This window comes from Chiloscyllium punctatum, chromosome 30 (assembly GCF_047496795.1).
Source record: "Chiloscyllium punctatum isolate Juve2018m chromosome 30, sChiPun1.3, whole genome shotgun sequence".
In the NCBI taxonomy this organism is placed as follows: domain Eukaryota; kingdom Metazoa; phylum Chordata; class Chondrichthyes; order Orectolobiformes; family Hemiscylliidae; genus Chiloscyllium; species Chiloscyllium punctatum.
In genome coordinates, this window is record NC_092768.1 from 74,840,297 (window position 1) to 74,860,288 (window position 19,992).

Sequence of the window (19,992 nt, forward strand, 5' to 3'; positions counted from 1 at the left end):
GGTTCATACACAGAATAACAGATACCCCGGGGAGGGAGTTACAGACTGGAATCTAATTGAGGTGTTCAGGGTGGTTCATACACAGAATAACAGATACCCCGGGGAGGGAGTTACAGACTGGAATCTAATCGAGGGGTTCGGGGTGGGGTTTATATACAGAATAACAGATACCCCGGGAGGGAGTTACAGACTGGAATCTAATCGAGGGGTTCGGGGTGGTTTATATACAGAATAACAGATACCCGGGAGGGAGTTACAGACTGGAATCTAATCGAGGGGTTCGGGGTGGGGTATATACAGAATAACAGATACCCCGGGAGGGAGTTACAGACTGGAATCTAATCGAGGGGTTAGGGGTGGGGTTTATATACAGAATAACAGATACCCCGGGAGGGAGTTACAGACTGGAATCTAATCGAGGGGTTCGGGGTGGTTTATATACAGAATAACAGATACCCGGGAGGGAGTTACAGACTGGAATCTAATCGAGGGGTTCGGGGTGGGGTATATACAGAATAACAGATACCCCGGGAGGGAGTTACAGACTGGAATCTAATCGAGGGGTTCGGGTGGGTTTATATACAGAATAACAGATACCCCGGGAGGGAGTTACAGACTGGAATCTAATCGAGGGGTTCGTGGTGGGGATTATATACGGAATAACAGATACCCCGGGAGGGAGTTACAGACTGGAATCTAATCGAGGGGTGCGGTGTGGGGATTATATACGGAATAACAGATACCCCGGAAGGGAGTTACAAACTGGAATCTAATCGAGGGGTTCGGGGTGGTTTATATACAGAATAACAGATACCCCGGGGAGGGAGTTACAGACTGGAATCTAATCGAGGGGTTTGGGGTGGGGTTTACATACAGAATAACAGATACCCCAGTAGGGAGTTACAGACTGGAATCTAATCGAGGAGTTCGGGGTGGGGTTTATATACAGAATAACAGATACCCCAGGAGGGAGTTACAGACTGGAATCTAATCGAGGGGTTCGGGGTGGTTTATATACAGAATAACAGATATCCCGGGAGGGAGTTACAGACTGGAATCTAATCGAAGGGTTCGGGGTGGGGTTTATATACAGAATAACAGATATCCCGGGAGGGAGTTACAGACTGGAATCTAATCGAGGGGCTCGGGTGGTTTATATACAGAATAACAGATACCCCGGGAGGGAGTTACAGACTGGAATCTAATCGAGGGGTTCGGGGTGGGGTTTATATACAGAATAACAGATACCCCGGGGAGGGAGTTACAGACTGGAATCTAATCGAGGGGTTCGGGGGGGTTTATACACAGAATAACAGATACCCCGGGAGGGAGTTACAGACTGGAATCTAATCGAGGGGTTGGAGTGGTTTATATACAGAATAACAGATACCCGGGAGGGAGTTACAGACTGGAATCTAATCGAGGGGTTCGGGGTGGGGTTTATATACAGAATAACAGATACCCCGGGAGGGAGTTACAGACTGGAATCTAATCAAGGGGTTCGGGGTGGGGTTTATATACAGAATAACAGATACCCCGGGAGGGAGTTACAGACTGGAATCTAATCGAGTGGTTGGGGTGGTTTATATACAGAATAACAGATACCCGGGAGGGAGTTACAGACTGGAATCTAATCGAGGGGTTCGGGGTGGGGTTTATATACAGAATAACAGATACCCCGGGAGGGAGTTACAGACTGGAATCTAATCGAGGGGTTCGGGGTGGGGTTTATATCCAGAATAACAGATACCCCGGGAGGGAGTTACAGACTGGAATCTAATCGAGGGGTTCGGGATGGTTCATATACAGAATAACAGATGCCCCGAGAGGGAATTACAGACTGGAATCTAATCGAGGGGTTCGGGGTGGGGTTTATATACAGTATAATAGATACCCCAGGAGGGAGTTACAGACTGGAATCTAATCGAGGGGTTCAGGGTGGTTTATATACAGAATAACACATACCCAGGAGGGAGTTACAGACTGGAATCTAATCGAGGGGTTCGGGGTGGTTTATATGCAGAATAACAGATACCCCGGGAGGGAGTTACAGACTGGAATCTAATCGAGGGGTTCGGGGTGGGGTTTATATACAGAATAACAGATACCCCGGGAGGGAGTTACAGACTGGAATCTAATCGAGGGGTTCGGGGTGGGGTTTATATACAGAATAACAGATACCCCGGGAGGGAGTTACAGACTGGAATCTAATCGAGGGGTTCAGGGTGGGGTTTATATACAGAATAACAGATACCCCGGGGAGGGAGTTACAGACTGGAATCTAATCGAGGGGTTCGGGGTGGGGTTTATAACAGAATAACAGATACCCCGGGACGGAGTTACAGACTGGAATCTAATTGAGGGGTTTGGGGGGGGTTTATATACAAAATAACAGATACCCCGGGAGGGAGTTACAGACTGGAATCTAATCGAGGGGTTCGGGGTGGGGTTTATATACAGAATAACAGATACCCCGGGAGGGAGTTACAGACTGGAATCTAATCGAGGGGTTGGGGTGGTTTATATACAGAATAACAGATACCCCCGGGAGGGAGTTACAGACTGGAATCTAATCGAGGGGTTCGGGGTGGGGTTTATGTACAGAATAACAGACACCCAGGGAGGGAGTTACAGACTGGAATCTAATCGAGGGGTTTGGAGTGGTTTATATACAGAATAACAGATACCCGGGAGGGAGTTACAGACTGGAATCTAATCGAGGTGTTCGGGGTGGGGTTTATATACAGAATAACAGATACCCCGGGAGGGAGTTACAGACTGGAATCTAATCGAGGGGTTCGGGGTGGGGTTTATATACAGAATAACAGATACCCCGGGAGGGAGTTACAGACTGGAATCTAATCGAGGGGTTCGGGATGGTTTATATACAGAATAACAGATGCCCCGAGAGGGAATTACAGACTGGAATCTAATCGAGGGGTTCAGGGTGGTTTATATACAGAATAACAGATACCCCGGGAGGGAGTTACAGACTGGAATCTAATCGAGGGGTTCGGGGTGGGGTTTATATACAGAATAACAGATACCCCGGGAGGGAGTTACAGACTGGAATCTAATCGAGGGGTTCGGGATGGTTTATATACAGAATAACAGATGCCCCGAGAGGGAGATACAGACTGGAATCTAATTGAGGTGTTCAGGGTGGTTCATACACAGAATAACAGATACCCCGGGGAGGGAGTTACAGACTGGAATCTAATCGAGGGGTTCGGGGTGGGGTTTATATACAGAATAACAGATACCCCGGGAGGGAGTTACAGACTGGAATCTAATCGAGGGGTTCGGGGTGGGGTTTATATACAGAATAACAGATACCCCGGGAGGGAGTTACAGACTGGAATCTAATCGAGGGGTTGGAGTGGTTTATATACAGAATAACAGATACCCCGGGAGGGAGTTACAGACTGGAATCTAATCGAGGGGTTCGGGGTGGGGTTTATATACAGAATAACAGATACCCCGGGAGGGAGTTACAGACTGGAATCTAATCGAGGGGTTCGGGATGGTTTATATACAGAATAACAGATGCCCCGAGAGGGAATTACAGACTGGAATCTAATCGAGGGGTTCGGGGGGTTTATATACAGAATAACAGATACCCCAGGAGTGAGTTACAGACTGGATTCTAATCGAGGGGTTCGGGGTGGGGTTTATATACAGAATAACAGATACCCCAGGAGGGAGTTACAGACTGGAATCTAATCAAGGGGTTCGGGATGGTTTATATACAGAATAACAGATGCCCCGAGAGGGAATTACAGACTGGAATCTAATCGAGGGGTTCAGGGGTGGGGTTTATATACAGAATAACAGATACCCCGGGAGGGAGTTACAGACTGGAATCTAATCGAGGGGTTCAGGGTGGTTCATACACAGAATAACAGATACCCCGGGGAGGGAGTTACAGACTGGAATCTAATCGAGGGGTTCGGGGTGGGGTTTATATACAGAATAACAGATACCCCGGGAGGGAGTTACAGACTGGAATCTAATCGAGGGGTTCGGGGTGGGGTTTATATACAGAATAACAGATACCCCGGGAGGGAGTTACAGACTGGAATCTAATCAAGGGGTTCAGGGTGGTTTATATACTGAACAACAGATACCCCGGGAGGGAGTTACAGACTGGAATCTAATCGAGGGGTTCAGGGTGGTGTTTATATACAGAATAACAGATACCCCGGGAGGGAGTTACAGACTGGAATCTAATCGAGGGGTTCGGGTGGGTTTATATACAGAATAACAGATACCCCGGGAGGGAGTTACAGACTGGAATCTAATCGAGGGGTTCGGGGTGGGGATTATATACGGAATAACAGATACCCCGGGAGGGAGTTACAGACTGGAATCTAATCGAGGGGTTCAGTGTGGGGATTATATACGGAATAACAGGTACCCCGGGAGGGAGTTACAGACTGGAATCTAATCGAGGGGTTCGGGGTGGGGTTTATATACAGAATAACAGATACCCCGGAAGGGAGTTACAGACTGGAATCTAATCGAGGGGTTCGGGGTGGGGTTTACATACAGAATAACAGATACCCCAGTAGGGAGTTACAGACTGGAATCTAATCGAGGAGTTCGGGGTGGTTTATATACAGAATAACAGATACCCAGGAGGGAGTTACAGACTGGAATATAATCGAGGGGTTCGGGGTGGTGTATATACAGAATAACAGATACCCCGGGGAGGGAGTTACAGACTGGAATCTAATCGAGGGGTTCGGGGGGGTTTATACACAGAATAACAGATACCCCGGGACGAAGTTACAGACTGGAATCTAATCGAGGGATTCGGGGTGGGGTTTATATACAGAATAACAGATACCCCGGGAGGGAGTTACAGACTGGAATCTAATCGAGGGGTTGGGGTGGTTTATATACAGAATAACAGATACCCCGGGAGGGAGTTACAGACTGGAATCTAATCGAGGGGTTGGAGTGGTTTATATACAGAATAACAGATACCCGGGAGGGAGTTACAGACTGGAATCTAATCCAGGGGTTCAGGGTGGGGTTTATATACAGAATAACAGATACCCGGGAGGGAGTTACAGACTGGAATCTAATCCAGGGGTTCGGGGTGGGGTTTATATACAGAATAACAGATACCCCGGGAGGGAGTTACAGACTGGAATCTAATCCAGGGGTTCGGGGTGGGGTTTATATATAGAATAACAGATATCCCGGGAGGGAGTTACAGACTGGAATCTAATCGAGGGGTCGGGTGGGTTTATATACAGAATAACAGATACCCCGGGAGGGAGTTACAGACTGGAATCTAATCGAGGGGTTCGGGGTGGGGTTTATATACAGAATAACAGATACCCCGGGAGGGAGTTACAGACTGGAATCTAATCGAGGGGTTCGGGGTGGGGTTTATATACAGAATAACAGATACCCCAGGAGGGAGTTACAGACTGGAATCTAATCGAGGGTTTCAGGGTGGGGTTTATATACAGAATAACAGATACCCCGGGAGGGAGTTACAGACTGGAATCTAATCGAGGGGTTCAGGGTGGGGTTTATATACAGGATAACAGATATCCCGGGAGGGAGTTACAGACTGGAATCTAATCGAGGGGTTCGGTGTGGTTTATAAATAGAATAACAGATACCACGGGAGGGAGTTACAGACTGGAATCTAATCGAGGGGTTCGGGGGGGTTTATATACAGAATAACAGACACCCCGGGAGGGAGTTACAGACTGGAATATAATCGAGGGATTCCGGGTGGAGTTTATATACAGAATAACAGATACCCCGGGAGGGAGTTACAGACTGGAATCTAATCGATGGGTTCGGGGTGGTTTATATACAGAATAACAGATACCCCGGGAGGGAGTTACAGACTGGAATCTAATCGAGGGGTTCAGGGTGGGTTTATATACATAATAACAGATACCCCGGGAACGAGTTACAGACTGGAATCTAATCGAGGGGTTCGGGGTGGGGTTTATATACAGAATAACAGATACCCCGGGAGGGAGTTACAGACTGGAATCTAATCGAGGGGTTCAGGGTGGTTTATATACAGAATAACAGATACCCCGGGGAGGGAGTTACAGACTGGAATCTAATCGAGGGGTTCGGGGTGGTTTATATACAGAATAACAGATACCCCGGGAGGGAGTTACAGACTGGAATCTTATCGAGGGGTTCGGGGTGGGGTTTATATACAGAATAACAGATACCCCGGGAGGGAGTTACAGACTGGAATCTAATCGAGGGGTTCGGGGTGGGGTTTATATACAGAATAACAGATACCCCGGGGAGGGAGTTACAGACTGGAATCTAATTGAGGGGTTCGGGGTGGGGTTTATATACAGAATAACAGATACCCCGGGGAGGGAGTTACAGACTGGAATCTAATTGAGGGGTTCGGGGTGGGGTTTATATACAGAATAACAGATACCACGGGAGGGAGTTACAGACTGGAATCTAATCGAGGGGTTCGGGGTGGGGTTTATATACAGAATAACAGATACCCCGGGAGGGAGTTACAGACTGGAATCTAATCGAGGGGTTCGGGGTGGGGTTTATATACAGAATAACAGATACCCCGGGAGGGAGTTACAGACTGGAATCTAATCGAGGGGTTCGGGGTGGGGCTTATATACAGAATAACAGATACCCCGGGAGGGAGTTACAGACTGGAATCTAATCGAGGGGTTCGGGGTGGGGCTTATATACAGAATAACAGATACCCCGGGAGGGAGTTACAGACTGGAATCTAATCGAGGGGTTCAGGGTGGGTTTATATACATAATAACAGATACCCCGGGAACGAGTTACAGACTGGAATCTAATCGAAGGGTTCGGGGTGGGGTTTATATACAGAATAACAGATACCCCGGGACGGAGTTACAGACTGGAATCTAATCGAAGGGTTCGGGGTGGGGTTTATATACAGAATAACAGATACCCCGGGAGGGAGTTACAGACTGGAATCTAATCGAGGGGTTCAGGGTGGGTTTATATACAGAATAACAGATACCCGGGAGGGAGTTACAGACTGGAATCTAATCGAAGGGTTTCCATGACAGAAATATATGTTCGTCAGGGTGTCTCACAGTGATGGGGGGGGAATGGCCATGCCCTCTTCTCCCCCCCTCCCTCCCTCCGTCTCTCCCCTCCTCAAGTCTCTCTCTCTCTCTCTCTCTCTCTCCCTCTGTCTCTGTCTCCCTCCCTCTCTCTGCTCCTCCATCGTCCGTCCCCAGTGCCCTCCCTCGGGGAGCGCGGCCTACAGATCGATCAATCTGCGTTACCTTGCAGCCACCCGTTGCCTACCGTCCCCTCTTGCCCCCCCCCCCACCCCCTCCCGCCTCCTGCCCCTTGGTCCGTCATTTGCTGTGCGCTGTCCCACCCGCCTCAAAATCGACCACGATTCCACCGAAGTGCTCCTCAGCCTTTGGAAAGCTCCGGTTCGGCCCCATTTGGAAGCCCTGTGTCCAGTTTTTGGGCCCCTCCCACACCTCAGGGAGGGACGTGCTGGCACTGGAGCGTGTCCAGTGGAGCTTCACACGGCTGGTCCCCGGAACGGTTGGCCTAACCTACCGGGAACGGCTGAGGTCGGAGGTTCGAAGGCCAAGGGGAGATCTACTAGAAACCCACACGATCGTACACGGCTCGGAGAGGTTGGACGCTGGGAAATCATTTCCGTTCGGCGAGGAGACTAGGACCCGGGGAACACAGCCGTAGAATTCGAGGGGGTCAACTCAGAACGGAAATGCGGAGACATTTCCTCAGCCAGAGAGTGGGGGGGTTCCTGTGGGATTCCTTGCCGCGGAGTGCAGTGGAGGCCGGGACGCAAAATGGCCTCAAGGCCGAGATCGATCGATTCTTGTCTCGGGGACTCAAGGGCGACGGGGAGGATGCGGGTAAGTGGAGTCGAAGTGCCCATCAGCCCGTGATTTAATGGCGGAGCGGACTCGATGATCGCGATAAATTACCCATAGTGCCCAAGGATGTGCGGGTTAGGGTGGGGATTGACCGTGCTAAATTACCCATAGTGCCCAGGGATGTACAGGTTAGGGTGGGGATTGACCGTGCTAAATTACCCATAGTGCCCAGGGATGTGCGGGTTAGGGTGGGGGATTGACCGTGCTAAATTACCCATAGTGCCCAGGGATGTGCAGGTTAGGGTGGGGGATTGACCGTGCTAAATTACCCATAGTGCCCAGGGATGTGCGGGTTAGGGTGGGGGATTGACCGTGCTAAATTACCCATAGTGCCCAGGAATGTCAAGGTTGGGGGTTGTTCAGGTCTGGGGGTGTGGGCGTGGTCTGATTGTAGGGGAGTGGTCTGAGTGTGTGTGGGCGTGGTCTGGGTATGTGGGCGTGGTCTGGGGTTGGTGGCGTTGCCTGACTGTGTTGGGCGTGGTCTGAGAGCGTGGGCGTGGTCTGCCTCTATTGGGCGTGGTCTGAGCGCGTGGGCGTGGTCTGCTTAGGGTGGCGTCTGCCTGGGCGCGTGGGCGTGGTTTGCGGTGGGTGGTGTCTGACGTGGATTGGGGGGGCGGGGCTTTGCCTGAGGCTGTCTTGGCGCTGAGGGCTTACGGGGGCGGGGTTTGCCTGGAGGGGCGTGGTTTCCCCCCCCCCTTTGGGGGCTGGGTTTGTGGCGAGGGGGGGCGGGGTTGAGCGCTGCGGCCCGGCGTCCGGGGATGCCGTTAGGGGGCGGGGTTTGCGCGTGGTGGGCGGGGCCTGGGGCGTTCCCCTGCGCCCCTCCCGTCTCGCTCGTGGGAGGGGGCCGAGGGCAGTAGTGTCACGTGGGCTGGCTCGCCGGGCGGTGATTGGGTGTCCGCGGTGGGCCGGCTCGCGGCCCGCCTTCGATCGGGGGGTGGGCGTGGCTTGCCCACCTCGCGTCGCCAGCCGTCAGTTGGCACGCGCCGTCTCCGATTGGAGAAGGGCCCCGAATCACCGCGCGCCCTTGCGTCACGGCGGTGGGGCGGGGTCCTCCTTTAGCCCCGCCCCCTACGCCGTGCCCCTATATAATGGACGAGCCGCCGGAAGCTCGCTCTCTCTGGGGCTGGCGGTCGGCGGAGGTGGGTGGTAGCTGTCGCCGTTGGTGCGGGTTAAAGTGCCTGTCTCCCGCTTTATTTTACTTTTAACCCATTTTTCTTTAAATAGGCTGCGTTTCGGGCGGGAGTCCGGTGCTTAAAGCACCGCGGTGCGGGGGATGCGTGCTTTTGGCCAGCTTTAACCTCCACGTGGGTCCTTGGGGGTGGGGGGATGGGAGTGCTGTCAGAGGCTGTTCCTACATCATCTCTTTCCCCCATTTATTTGCTGTTGGAGGGTGCGTTCTGGAAGGAAAGCGACCCCATTTCTCAGTTGGAGTGTGGGTTGACCTCCAATTGGGGTTTTTTTTTTATGGTATCAGAGGCTGTTGCTGCATCACCTCCTCTTTATATGCTGGGTTTTTTTTTAGGGAGCCGGTGTAGTTGGGGAAAATAAACCCAATTTCCCAGTTGGAGAGAGGGTTGGCCTCAATATGTGTTTTTTTTTAGGTGGGGATATTATCAGAGGCTGTTGCTGCATCATCTCCTCCCCCCGCTCTGTAATCTGGGTTTTTTTTTTGGGAGGGTGTGTAGTGGAGGAAAATAACCCAGTTTCCTAGTTGGAGTGCGGATTGACTTGCACATGTGTTTCTTCGGTGGGTGCATCGTCAGAGGCTGTTCCTACGTCATCTCTTTCCCCCATTTATTTATGCCCTGGGATTTGCTTTTGGAGGGTGTGTTCTGGAAGGAAAACGACCCCATTTCTTAGTTGGAGTGCGGGTTGACCTCCACTTGGGGTTTTTTTACGGTGGGGGTGTCATCAGAGGCTGTTGCTGCATCACCTCCTCTTTATATGCTGGGTTTTTTTGGGAGCGGGTGTAGTTGGAGAGAGGGTTGGCCTCAATATGTGTTTTTTTTTAAGTGGGAATATTATCAGAGGCTGTTGCTGCATCATCTCCTCCCTCCCCATTATTTATAATCTACCCCCTCTGTAATCTGGGTTTTTTTTTGGGAGGGTGTGTAGTGGAGGAAAATAACCCAGTTTCCTAGTTGGAGTGCGGACTGACTTGCACGTGTGTTTCTTCGGTGGGTGCATCATCAGAGGTTGTTGCTACATCTCCCCTGGAAAATAACCCAGTTTCCTAGTTGGAGAGAGTGTTGACCTCCACTTGGGTTTTTTTTACAGTGGGGGTATCATCAGAGGCTGTTGCTATATCACCTCCCCTTTATATGCTGGGTTTTTTGGGAGGGTGTGTAGTAGGGGAAAAGAACAGTTGGAGAGAGAGTTGATCTCCGCATGTGTTTCTTAGGTGGGGATATTATCAGAGGTTGTTGCTACATCATCTCCCTCCCCATTATTTATAATCTGGGATTTGTTTTAGGAGGGTTTGTACTAGAAGAAAAATTACCCATAATTTCCTAGTTGGAGAGAGGGTTGACCTCTGCATGTGTTCCTCAGGTGGGTATATTATCAGAGGCTGTTGCTACATCATTCCCGTTTATAATCTGGGGTTTACATTAGGCGGATTTGTAGAGTCTTAGTGATGTACAGCACAGAAACAGACTGTGTTGTCCAACTCGGCCGCGCTGACCAGATATTCCCAACCTAATCAAGGGGGGGGGGGGATTTTACCAGTTGGAGAGAGGGTTAACCTACATGTGTGTTCCTTTGGGGATATTGTCAGAGGCTGTTCCTACACCATCCCCTTTTTTATAATCTGGGTTTCTTCTGGGAGTGTTTGCAGTTGGAGTGGGGATGGAGGGTGGGACTAACCTAATTTCCCACTTTGGAGAGAGGGTTGACCTGCGCGAGCGTTCCGTCGGTGGCGATATCAGAGGCTGTTTCTACATCATCTCCCCTTTTTTTATAATCAGTGATTTATTTTGAACTGGTTGGTAGTGGGGGGTGGGGAAATATCCCAGCTGGAGAGCGGGTTGATCTCCAGGTGGGGATGTTATCAGAGACTGTTCCTGCATCATCTTTGCACCCCTTATTATAAGCTAGGATGTATTTTGGGAGGGTTTGTAGTGGGGGTGGAAGTGATGCCGTTTCCCAGTTGGAGAAAGGGTTGCGGTTCTTTGAGCATTGGTCTTGTCAGAGGCTTCTTTATTTTAATATAATTTAGGATTCGGTTTGGGGGGTTTGCGATGGGGGTGGGGGGGGGGGAAATCAGCAAGTTCCCCAAGTGTAGAGAGTCCAGAGATGTGCAGGTTAGGGTGGGGATTGCCCGTGCTAAATTACCCATGGTGCCCCAGGGATGTGGAGGTTAGGGTGGGGATTGACCGTGCTAAATTACCCATAGTGCCCAGGGACGTGCGGGTTAGGGTGGGGATTGACCGTGCTAAATTACCCATAGTGCCCAGGGATGTGCGGGTTAGGGTGGGGATTGGCTGTGCTAAATTACCCATAGTGCCCAGGGATGTGCGGGTTAGGATGGGGATTGACCGTGCTAAATTACCCATAGTGCCCAGGGATGTGCAGGTTAGGGTGGGGGATTGGCCATGCTAAATTACCCATAGTGCCCAGGGATGCGCAGGTTAGGGTGGGGATTGGCCATGCTAAATTACCCATAGTGCACAGGGCCATTTAGGTTAGGTACTTTAGTCAGGGGAAATGTAGAGTGGTGTGTAGGGGGGGTGGAGGTGAGTCTGGGTGACATTCTTCGGGGGGTCGGTTGTTGGGTCGAATGACCTCTTCCCACACTGCAGGGATTCTATGACGGTTAACCTCCACTTGTGGGGGGGGGGTGGGGTACAAATATTATCAGAAGCTGTTACTACATCATTCTGTCTCCCTTGTAAACTGGGGGTTTATTTCGGAGCGGTTTGCAGTGGAAAGGGGTAATAACAACAGAATTTTCCTGTTGGAGTGAGGGTTTACGTCTGAGAGTGTGTTCCCTCGGGTGGATGTATCGTCAGAGGCTGTTGCTACATCATTCTCCTTCCAGCCCGCCCCACTATAATCTGGGCGTTTATTTTGCAGGGGGTTGGAGTGTAATTAACCTTGATGCAGCCTCTCCGAACAGTCCGTTAGCAGGACAGAGTCATATAACTCATTCAGACCCTTCGGTCCAACCCATCCATGCTGACCCAGATATCTGAACCCAATCCAGTCCCTGTTTCCCAGCGTTTGGCCCCATCTCCCTCTAACCCCCTTCCTATCCCACGTTTCCCCCCCCCCCCCCCCCATCCTTTTAAACGTTGGTATTGTCCCCACCACCTCCTCGATCCCCACACGCGCCCCACCCTCTGCGGGGAAGCAGTTACCCCTCGGTGCTCCACCCCCCCAGCTCTCTAGGTCTGGACTCCCCTCCCCCCCTCGTGAGAATGTGGAGCAAACTGACGCGTATTATCATTGGCAGGAGCTGGTCTGGAGTCTGGGTGAGGGGGGGAGAGACTCAGGGTCCCCCCCCCCCCCCCCCCCCCGAGAGAGAGGGGAGGGGAGGGTGGGGCGATGATCAGGCACCAGGGAGCGTTGCACTCCCCTCCAGCCCGGCCCACGGTGACACGTGCGCGGTTCAGCTCCGTCCCGAGTTCGGCGCTGACGGTGCGGGGGCGTTCTGCCCCCCCTCTCGTCTCCGCGCTGGCACGGACCCCGTCCCCGGTCAGGGGCGCGAGGTGGGCCACACATAAAACCTCTCGAGGCCATAGTACCGCTCAGCGTTGTCAATCGCTGATCGGCCTCCACGCTCTCGGACACACTCCCCTCCCTCCCTCCCTCCCTCCCTCCCGGTGCCCAGTACTGAGGGAGGGCCGCACTCTCGGAGGGAGATGGAGATACTCTGGGCCTGTCCGGTGCTCTGACCCTGTTTCTCTCCCACCTCCCCTCCAGCCGGTGAGGTACCATGCCTGTCGCTCGCTCCTGGGTGTGCAGTAAGACCTATGTCGCCCCTCGGCGTCCATTTGAAAAGTCCCGGTTGGACCAGGAGTTGAAGCTGATCGGTGAGTCCTGGCGGAGGAGGGGGGTTTGGGGAACGTGTCCGGGGGGGGAGGTTGTCCTTCCCTCCCGTGTGTGCAGCCTCTGAGTCTCTCTCTCTCTCTCTGTCCCCTTCCCCCAGGGGAGTACGGTCTGAGGAACAAGCGCGAGGTCTGGAGGGTGAAGTTCACCCTGGCCAAGATCCGGAAAGCAGCCCGTGAGCTGCTGACGTTGGATGAGAAGGATGCCAAGAGACTCTTCGAAGGTGAGGGCCTCCTCTCTCCCTCTCTCTCTATCTCTCTCACCCTCCCTCTCTCTTTCACCCCCTCCCCCCCGAGTCTGTGATGAGCAGTTATCCCTGTCTGATGTGCTGTGAGCACGTTGATGCCGTTGACTGACTGAGATTCCGATCTGGGGAGAGCCCTCCCTCCCTTCCTCCCCTCCCTCCTGTGGGGTTAACTCCTCCCTCTGCGACTCTCCCCTGGTCTAACCCCTCTCCCTCCCTCCCCCTCTCCCCCTCCCTCCTGTGGGGTTAACCCCTCCCTCTGTGACTCTCCCCTGGTCTAACCCCTCCCTCTCCCTCCTGTGGGGTTAACCCCTCCCTCTGTGACTCTCCCCTGGTCTAACCCCTCTCCCTCCCTCCGTGGGGTTAACCCCTCCCTCTGTGACTCTCCCCTGGTCTAACCCCTCCCTCTCCCTCCTGTGGGGTTAACCCCTCCCTCTGTGACTCTCCCCTGGTCTAACCCCTCCCTCTCCCTCCGTGGGGTTAACCCCTCCCTCTGCGACTCTCCCCTGGTCTAACCCCTCTCCCTCTCCCTCCCTCCTGTGGGGTTAACCCCTCCCTCTGTGACTCTCCCCTGGTCTAACCCCTCCCTCTCCCTCCTGTGGGGTTAACCCCTCCCTCTGACTCTCCCCTGGTCTAACCCCTCTCCCTCCCTCCTGTGGGGTTAACCCCTCCCTCTGTGACTCTCCCCTGGTCTAACCCCTCTCCCTCCCTCCGTGGGGTTAACCCCTCCCTCTGTGACTCTCCCCTGGTCTAACCCCTCCCTCTCCCTCCGTGGGGTTAACCCCTCCCTCTGCGACTCTCCCCTGGTCTAACCCCTCTCCCTCCCTCCGTGGGGTTAACCCCTCCCTCTGTGACTCTCCCCTGGTCTAACCCCTCTCCCTCCCCCTCCCCTCCTGTGGGGTTAACCCCTCCCTCTGCGACTCTCCCCTGGTCTAACCCCTCTCCCTCCTGTGGGGTTAACCCCTCCCTCTGCGACTCTCCCCTGGTCTAACCCCTCTCCCTCCTGTGGGGTTAACCCCTCCCTCTGTGACTCTCCCCTGGTCTAACCCCTCTCCCTCCGTGGGGTTAACCCCTCCCTCTGTGACTCTCCCCTGGTCTAACCCCTCTCCCTCCCTCCGTGGGGTTAACCCCTCCCTCTGCGACTCTCCCCTGGTCTAACCCCTCTCCCTCCCTCTCCCTCCTGTGGGGTTAACCCTCCCTCTGTGACTCTCCCCTGGTCTAACCCCTCTCCCTCGCTGGTCTAGGGAATGCCCTCCTGCGTCGTCTGGTTCGGATCGGGGTCCTGGACGAAACGAAGATGAAGCTGGATTACATCCTGGGCCTGAAGATTGAGGATTTCTTGGAGAGGCGGCTGCAGACCCAGGTCTTCAAACTGGGCCTGGCCAAGTCCATCCACCATGCTCGGGTCCTGATCAGGCAACGGCACATCCGGTAAGGCTCCCTCTACACCTCCTGGGGGGAGCGGGGGACGGGGCAGTCTCTCCACCTCCTGGGGGACGGGGCAGTCTCTCCACCTCCTGGGGGACGGGGCAGTCTCTCCACCTCCTGGGGGACGGGGCTCCCTCTACACCTCCTGGGGGACGGGGCTCCCTCTACACCTCCTGGGGGACGGGGCTCCCTCTACACCTCCTGGGGGACGGGGCTCCCTCTACACCTCCTGGGGGACGGGGCTCCCTCTACACCTCCTGGGGGACGGGGCTCCCTCTACACCTCCTGGGGGACGGGGCTCCCTCTACACCTCCTGGGGGACGGGGCTCCCCTCTACACCTCCTGGGGGACGGGGCTCCCTCTACACCTCCTGGGGGACGGGGCTCCCTCTACACCTCCTGGGGGGACGGGGCTCCCTCTACACCTCCTGGGGGACGGGGCTCCCTCTACACCTCCTGGGGGAGCGGGGTCGGGGCTCCCTCTACACCTCCTGGGGGAGCGGGGACGGGGCTCCCTCTACACCTCCTGGGGGACGGGGCTCCCTCTACACCTCCTGGGGGACGGGGCTCCCTCTACACCTCCTGGGGGGGAGCGGGGACGGGGCTCCCTCTACACCTCCTGGGGGGGAGCGGGGACGGGGCTCCCTCTACACCTCCTGGGGGGGAGCGGGGACGGGGCTCCCTCTACACCTCCTGGGGGGGAGCGGGGACGGGGCTCCCTCTACACCTCCTGGGGGGGAGCGGGGTCGGGGCTCCCTCTACACCTCCTGGGGGGGAGCGGGGTCGGGGCTCCCTCTACACCTCCTGGGGGAGCGGGGACGGGGCTTCCTCTACACCTCCTGGGGGACGGGGCCAGGGCTCCCTCTACACCTCCTGGGGGGGAGCGGGGTCGGGGCTCCCTCTACACCTCCTGGGGGACGGGGCTCCCTCTACACCTCCTGGGGGAGCGGGGACAGGGCTCCCTCTACACCACCCGTCTCCCGGGAGGGGGTGGGGGGTACGGGGCTCCCTCTACACCTCCTGGGGGAGCGGGGTCGGGGCTCCCTCTACACCACCCATATCCAGGAGAGTAGGTATAGCGGCTCCCTCTACACCTCCTGGGGGAGCAAGGACGGGGCTGACTCTACACCACCCGTCTCCCGGGGGGGGGGGGGGGTATGGGGCTCCCTCTACACCTCCTGGGGGAGCAAGGACGGGGCTGACTCTACACCACCCGTCTCCCGGGGGGGTGGGTACGGGCTCCCTCTGCCCCGGGGGGACTGGGGACGGGGCTCCCTCTACCCCGCCCGCCTCCCAGGGACGGGGTACAGATCTCTCTACGCCCTCCCGTCTTCCGGTCAGGGGCAGCACGGGGTTCGACATTGGATGTACTGATTAAACGTGATTCCTTTGGTCTCTCCTGAACAGAATGTAATACCCAGACCCTCCCAGGATAGCCCAGCATGCCCTGGGGTATCGGTTCAGTGTGGTCAATTCGGCGCGTGTGCTGTATACCACACCATACCCAGCATGCCCTGGGGTATCGGTTCAGTGTGGTCAATTCGGCGCGTGTGCTGTATACCACACCATACCCAGCATGCCCTGGGGTATCGGTTCAGTGTGGTCAATTCGGCGCGTGTGCTGTATACCACACCATACCCAGCATGCCCTGGGGTATCGGTTCAGTGTGGTCAATTCAGCGCGGGTGCTGTATACCACACCGTACCCAGCATGCCCTGGGGTTACTGTACAGGGTGAGTCCTGTGTATATACCACACCGTACCCAGCATGCCCTGGGGTTACTGTACAGGGTGGGTCCTGTGTATAGACCACACCGTACCCAGCATGCCCTGGGGTTACTGTACAGGGTGGGTCGTGTATATATACCACACCGTACCCAGCATGCCCTGGGGTTACTGTACAGGGTGGGTCCTGTATATATACCACATCGTACCCAGCATGCCCTGGGGTTACTGTACAGCGTGGGTCCTGTATATATACCACACTGTACCCAGCATGCCCTGGGGTTACTGTACAGGGTGGGTCCTGTATATATACCACACTGTACCCAGCATGCCCTGGGGTTACTGTACAGGGTGGGTCCTGTATATATACCACACCGTACCCAGCATGCCCTGGGGTTACTGTACAGGGTGGGTCCTGTATATATACCACACCGTACCCAGCATGCCCTGGGGTTACTGTACAGGGTGGGTCCTGTGTATAGACCACACCGTACCCAACATGCCCTGGGGTTACTGTACAGCGTGAGTCCTGTATATATACCACACCGTACCCAGCATGCCCTGGGGTTACTGTACAGCGTGGGTCCTGTATATATACCACACCGTACCCAGCATGCCCTGGGGTTACTGTACAGGGTGGGTCCTGTGTATAGACCACACCGTACCCAGCATGCCCTGGGGTTACTGTACAGGGTGGGTCCTGTATATATACCACACCGTACCCAGCATGCCCTGGGGTTACTGTACAGGGTGGGTCCTGTGTATAGACCACACCGTACCCAGCATGCCCTGGGGTTACTGTACAGGGTGGGTCCTGTATATATACCACACCGTACCCAGCATGCCCTGGGGTTACTGTACAGGGTGGGTCCTGTATATATACCACACCGTACCCAGCATGCCCTGGGGTTACTGTACAGGGTGGGTCCTGTGTATAGACCACACCGTACCCAGCATGCCCTGGGGTTACTGTACAGGGTGGGTCCTGTATATATACCACACCGTACCCAGCATGCCCTGGGGTTACTGTACAGGGTGGGTCCTGTATATATACCACACTGTACCCAGCATGCCCTGGGGTTACTGTACAGTGTGCGTCCTGTATATATACCACACCGTACCCAGCATGCCCTGGGGTTACTGTACAGGGTGGGTCCTGTGTATAGACCACACTGTACCCAGCATGCCCTGGGGTTACTGTACAGGGTGGGTCCTGTATATATACCACACCGTACCCAGCATGCCCTGGGGTTACTGTACAGGGTGGGTCCTGTGTATAGACCACACCGTACCCAGCATGCCCTGGGGTTACTGTACAGGGTGGGTCCTGTATATATACCACACCGTACCCAGCATGCCCTGGGGTTACTGTACAGGGTGGGTCCTGTGTATATACCACACTGTACCCAGCATGCCCTGGGGTTACTGTACAGGGTGGGTCCTGTGTATAGACCACACTGTACCCAGCATGCCCTGGGGTTACTGTACAGGGTGGGTCCTGTGTATAGACCACACCGTACCCAACATGCCCTGGGGTTACTGTACAGGGTGGGTCCTGTATATATACCACACCGTACCCAACATGCCCTGGGGTTACTGTACAGGGTGGGTCCTGTGTATAGACCACACCGTACCCAGCATGCCCTGGGGTTACTGTACAGGGTGGGTCCTGTATATATACCACACTGTACCCAACATGCCCTGGGGTTACTGTACAGGGTGGGTCCTGTGTATAGACCACACCGTACCCAGCATGCCCTGGGGTTACTGTACAGGGTGGGTCCTGTATATATACCACACTGTACCCAACATGCCCTGGGGTTACTGTACAGGGTGGGTCCTGTATATATACCACACCGTACCCAACATGCCCTGGGGTTACTGTACAGGGTGGGTCCTGTGTATAGACCACACCGTACCCAGCATGCCCTGGGGTTACTGTACAGGGTGGGTCCTGTATATATACCACACTGTACCCAGCATGCCCTGGGGTTACTGTACAGGGTGGGTCCTGTATATATACCACACCGTACCCAACATGCCCTGGGGTTACTGTACAGGGTGGGTCCTGTATATATACCACACTGTACCCAACATGCCCTGGGGTTACTGTACAGTGTGGGTCCTGTATATATACCACACCGTACCCAACATGCCCTGGGGTTACTGTACAGGGTGGGTCCTGTATATATACCACACTGTACCCAACATGCCCTGGGGTTACTGTACAGTGTGGGTCCTGTATATATACCACACCGTACCCAGCATGACCTGGGGTTACTGTACAGGGTGGGTCCTGTGTATATACCACACTGTACCCAGCATGCCCTGGGGTTACTGTACAGGGTGGGTCCTGTATATATACCACACCGTACCCAGCATGCCCTGGGGTTACTGTACAGGGTGGGTCCTGTGTATAGACCACACCGTACCCAGCATGCCCTGGGGTTACTCTCTGTCTGTCTGTCTCTCTCCTCTTTTCCCCCCTCTCCCGACCCACGGTCTCCCCCTCTCACTCTCCCCCCCCCACCCCCCCGTCTCTCGGACTCACTCACTCGTTCCCTCTCTCTCTCTCTCTCTCTCTCTCTCTCTCTCTCTCTCTCTCTCCCCCTCCGTCTCTCGGACTCACTCACTCACTCGTTCTCTCTCTCTCTCTCTCCCTCCGTCCCACGGTCTCTCACTCACTCACTCGTTCTCTCTCTCTCTCTCTCCCTCCGTCCCACGGTCTCTCACTCACTCACTCGTTCTCTCTCTCTCTCTCTCTCTCTCCCTCCGTTCCCCTCAGTGTGCGGAAGCAGGTTGTGAACATTCCCTCCTACATTGTGCGGCTGGACTCCCAGAAACACATTGACTTCTCGCTGCGTTCCCCGTACGGAGGGGGGCGCCCTGGCCGCGTGAAGAGGAAGAACGCCAAGAAGGCCCAGGGTGGTGCTGGTGTTGCTGACGATGAGGAAGAGGACTGAGGGAGTCGGGGGGGGCTCCCTGCCCCATCCTCGTGTCTGATCACAAACTGGTCATGAATAAAAGCAGCTTCTCCTTTCACTGAGTCCTGTCTCTGTCTCGTTCTCTGTCTTCATCCAGTCAAATACTTTCCCGCGCTCCAATCGGTCGGAGGAGGGGCCATTACTTGTTCCCCTCGGTCACTCGGAGCACCGTGCCCTGTTCCCCGGTCTCCCCTCGGTCACTCGGAGCACCGTGCCCTGTTCCCCGGTCTCCCCTCGGTCACTCGGAGCACCGTGCCCTGTTCCCCGGTCTCCCCTCGGTCACTCGGAGCACCGTGCCCTGTTCCCCCGGTCTCCCCTCGGTCACTCGGAGCACCGTGCCCTGTTCCCCGGTCTCCCTCGGTCACTCGGAGCACCGTGCCCTGTTCCCCGGTCTCCCCTCGGTCACTCGGAGCACCGTGCCCTGTTCCCCGGTCTCCCCTCGGTCACTCGGAGCACCGTGCCCTGTTCCCCGGTCTCCCCTCGGTCACTCGGAGCACCGTGCCCTGTTCCCCGGTCTCCCCTCGGTCACTCGGAGCACCGTGCCTGTTCCCCGGTCTCCCCTCGGTCAGACCCCACACTCGGAGCACCGTGCCCCGTTCCCCGGTCTCCCCTCGGTCACGTCGGAGCACCGTTCCCCGGTCT

At 55.1% G+C, this 19,992-nt stretch overlaps 1 protein-coding gene across 3 annotated transcripts; it reads left to right on the plus strand.

Annotated features, from left to right (window-relative positions):
- Positions 1 to 9,026: 9,026 nt before the first annotated feature.
- LOC140455534 (small ribosomal subunit protein uS4) lies at positions 9,027 to 19,412 on the plus strand. 3 transcript variants are annotated; one of them, XM_072550474.1, is made up of 5 exons: positions 9,027 to 9,061; positions 12,846 to 12,955; positions 13,072 to 13,194; positions 14,460 to 14,646; positions 16,050 to 16,212. In XM_072550474.1, exons 2-5 carry the CDS (start codon positions 12,859 to 12,861, stop codon positions 16,054 to 16,056), a joined length of 414 nt encoding a protein of 137 aa, XP_072406575.1. In that variant the 5' UTR covers positions 9,027 to 9,061; positions 12,846 to 12,858; the 3' UTR covers positions 16,057 to 16,212. The 3 variants fall into 3 exon arrangements, with proteins under 3 accessions (XP_072406575.1, XP_072406573.1, XP_072406574.1); XM_072550472.1 differs by lacking the exon at positions 16,050 to 16,212 and adding an exon at positions 19,152 to 19,412 and having other exon boundaries at positions 9,029 to 9,061; XM_072550473.1 differs by lacking the exons at positions 9,027 to 9,061; positions 16,050 to 16,212 and adding exons at positions 10,417 to 10,472; positions 19,152 to 19,412.
- Positions 19,413 to 19,992: the final 580 nt, after the last annotated feature.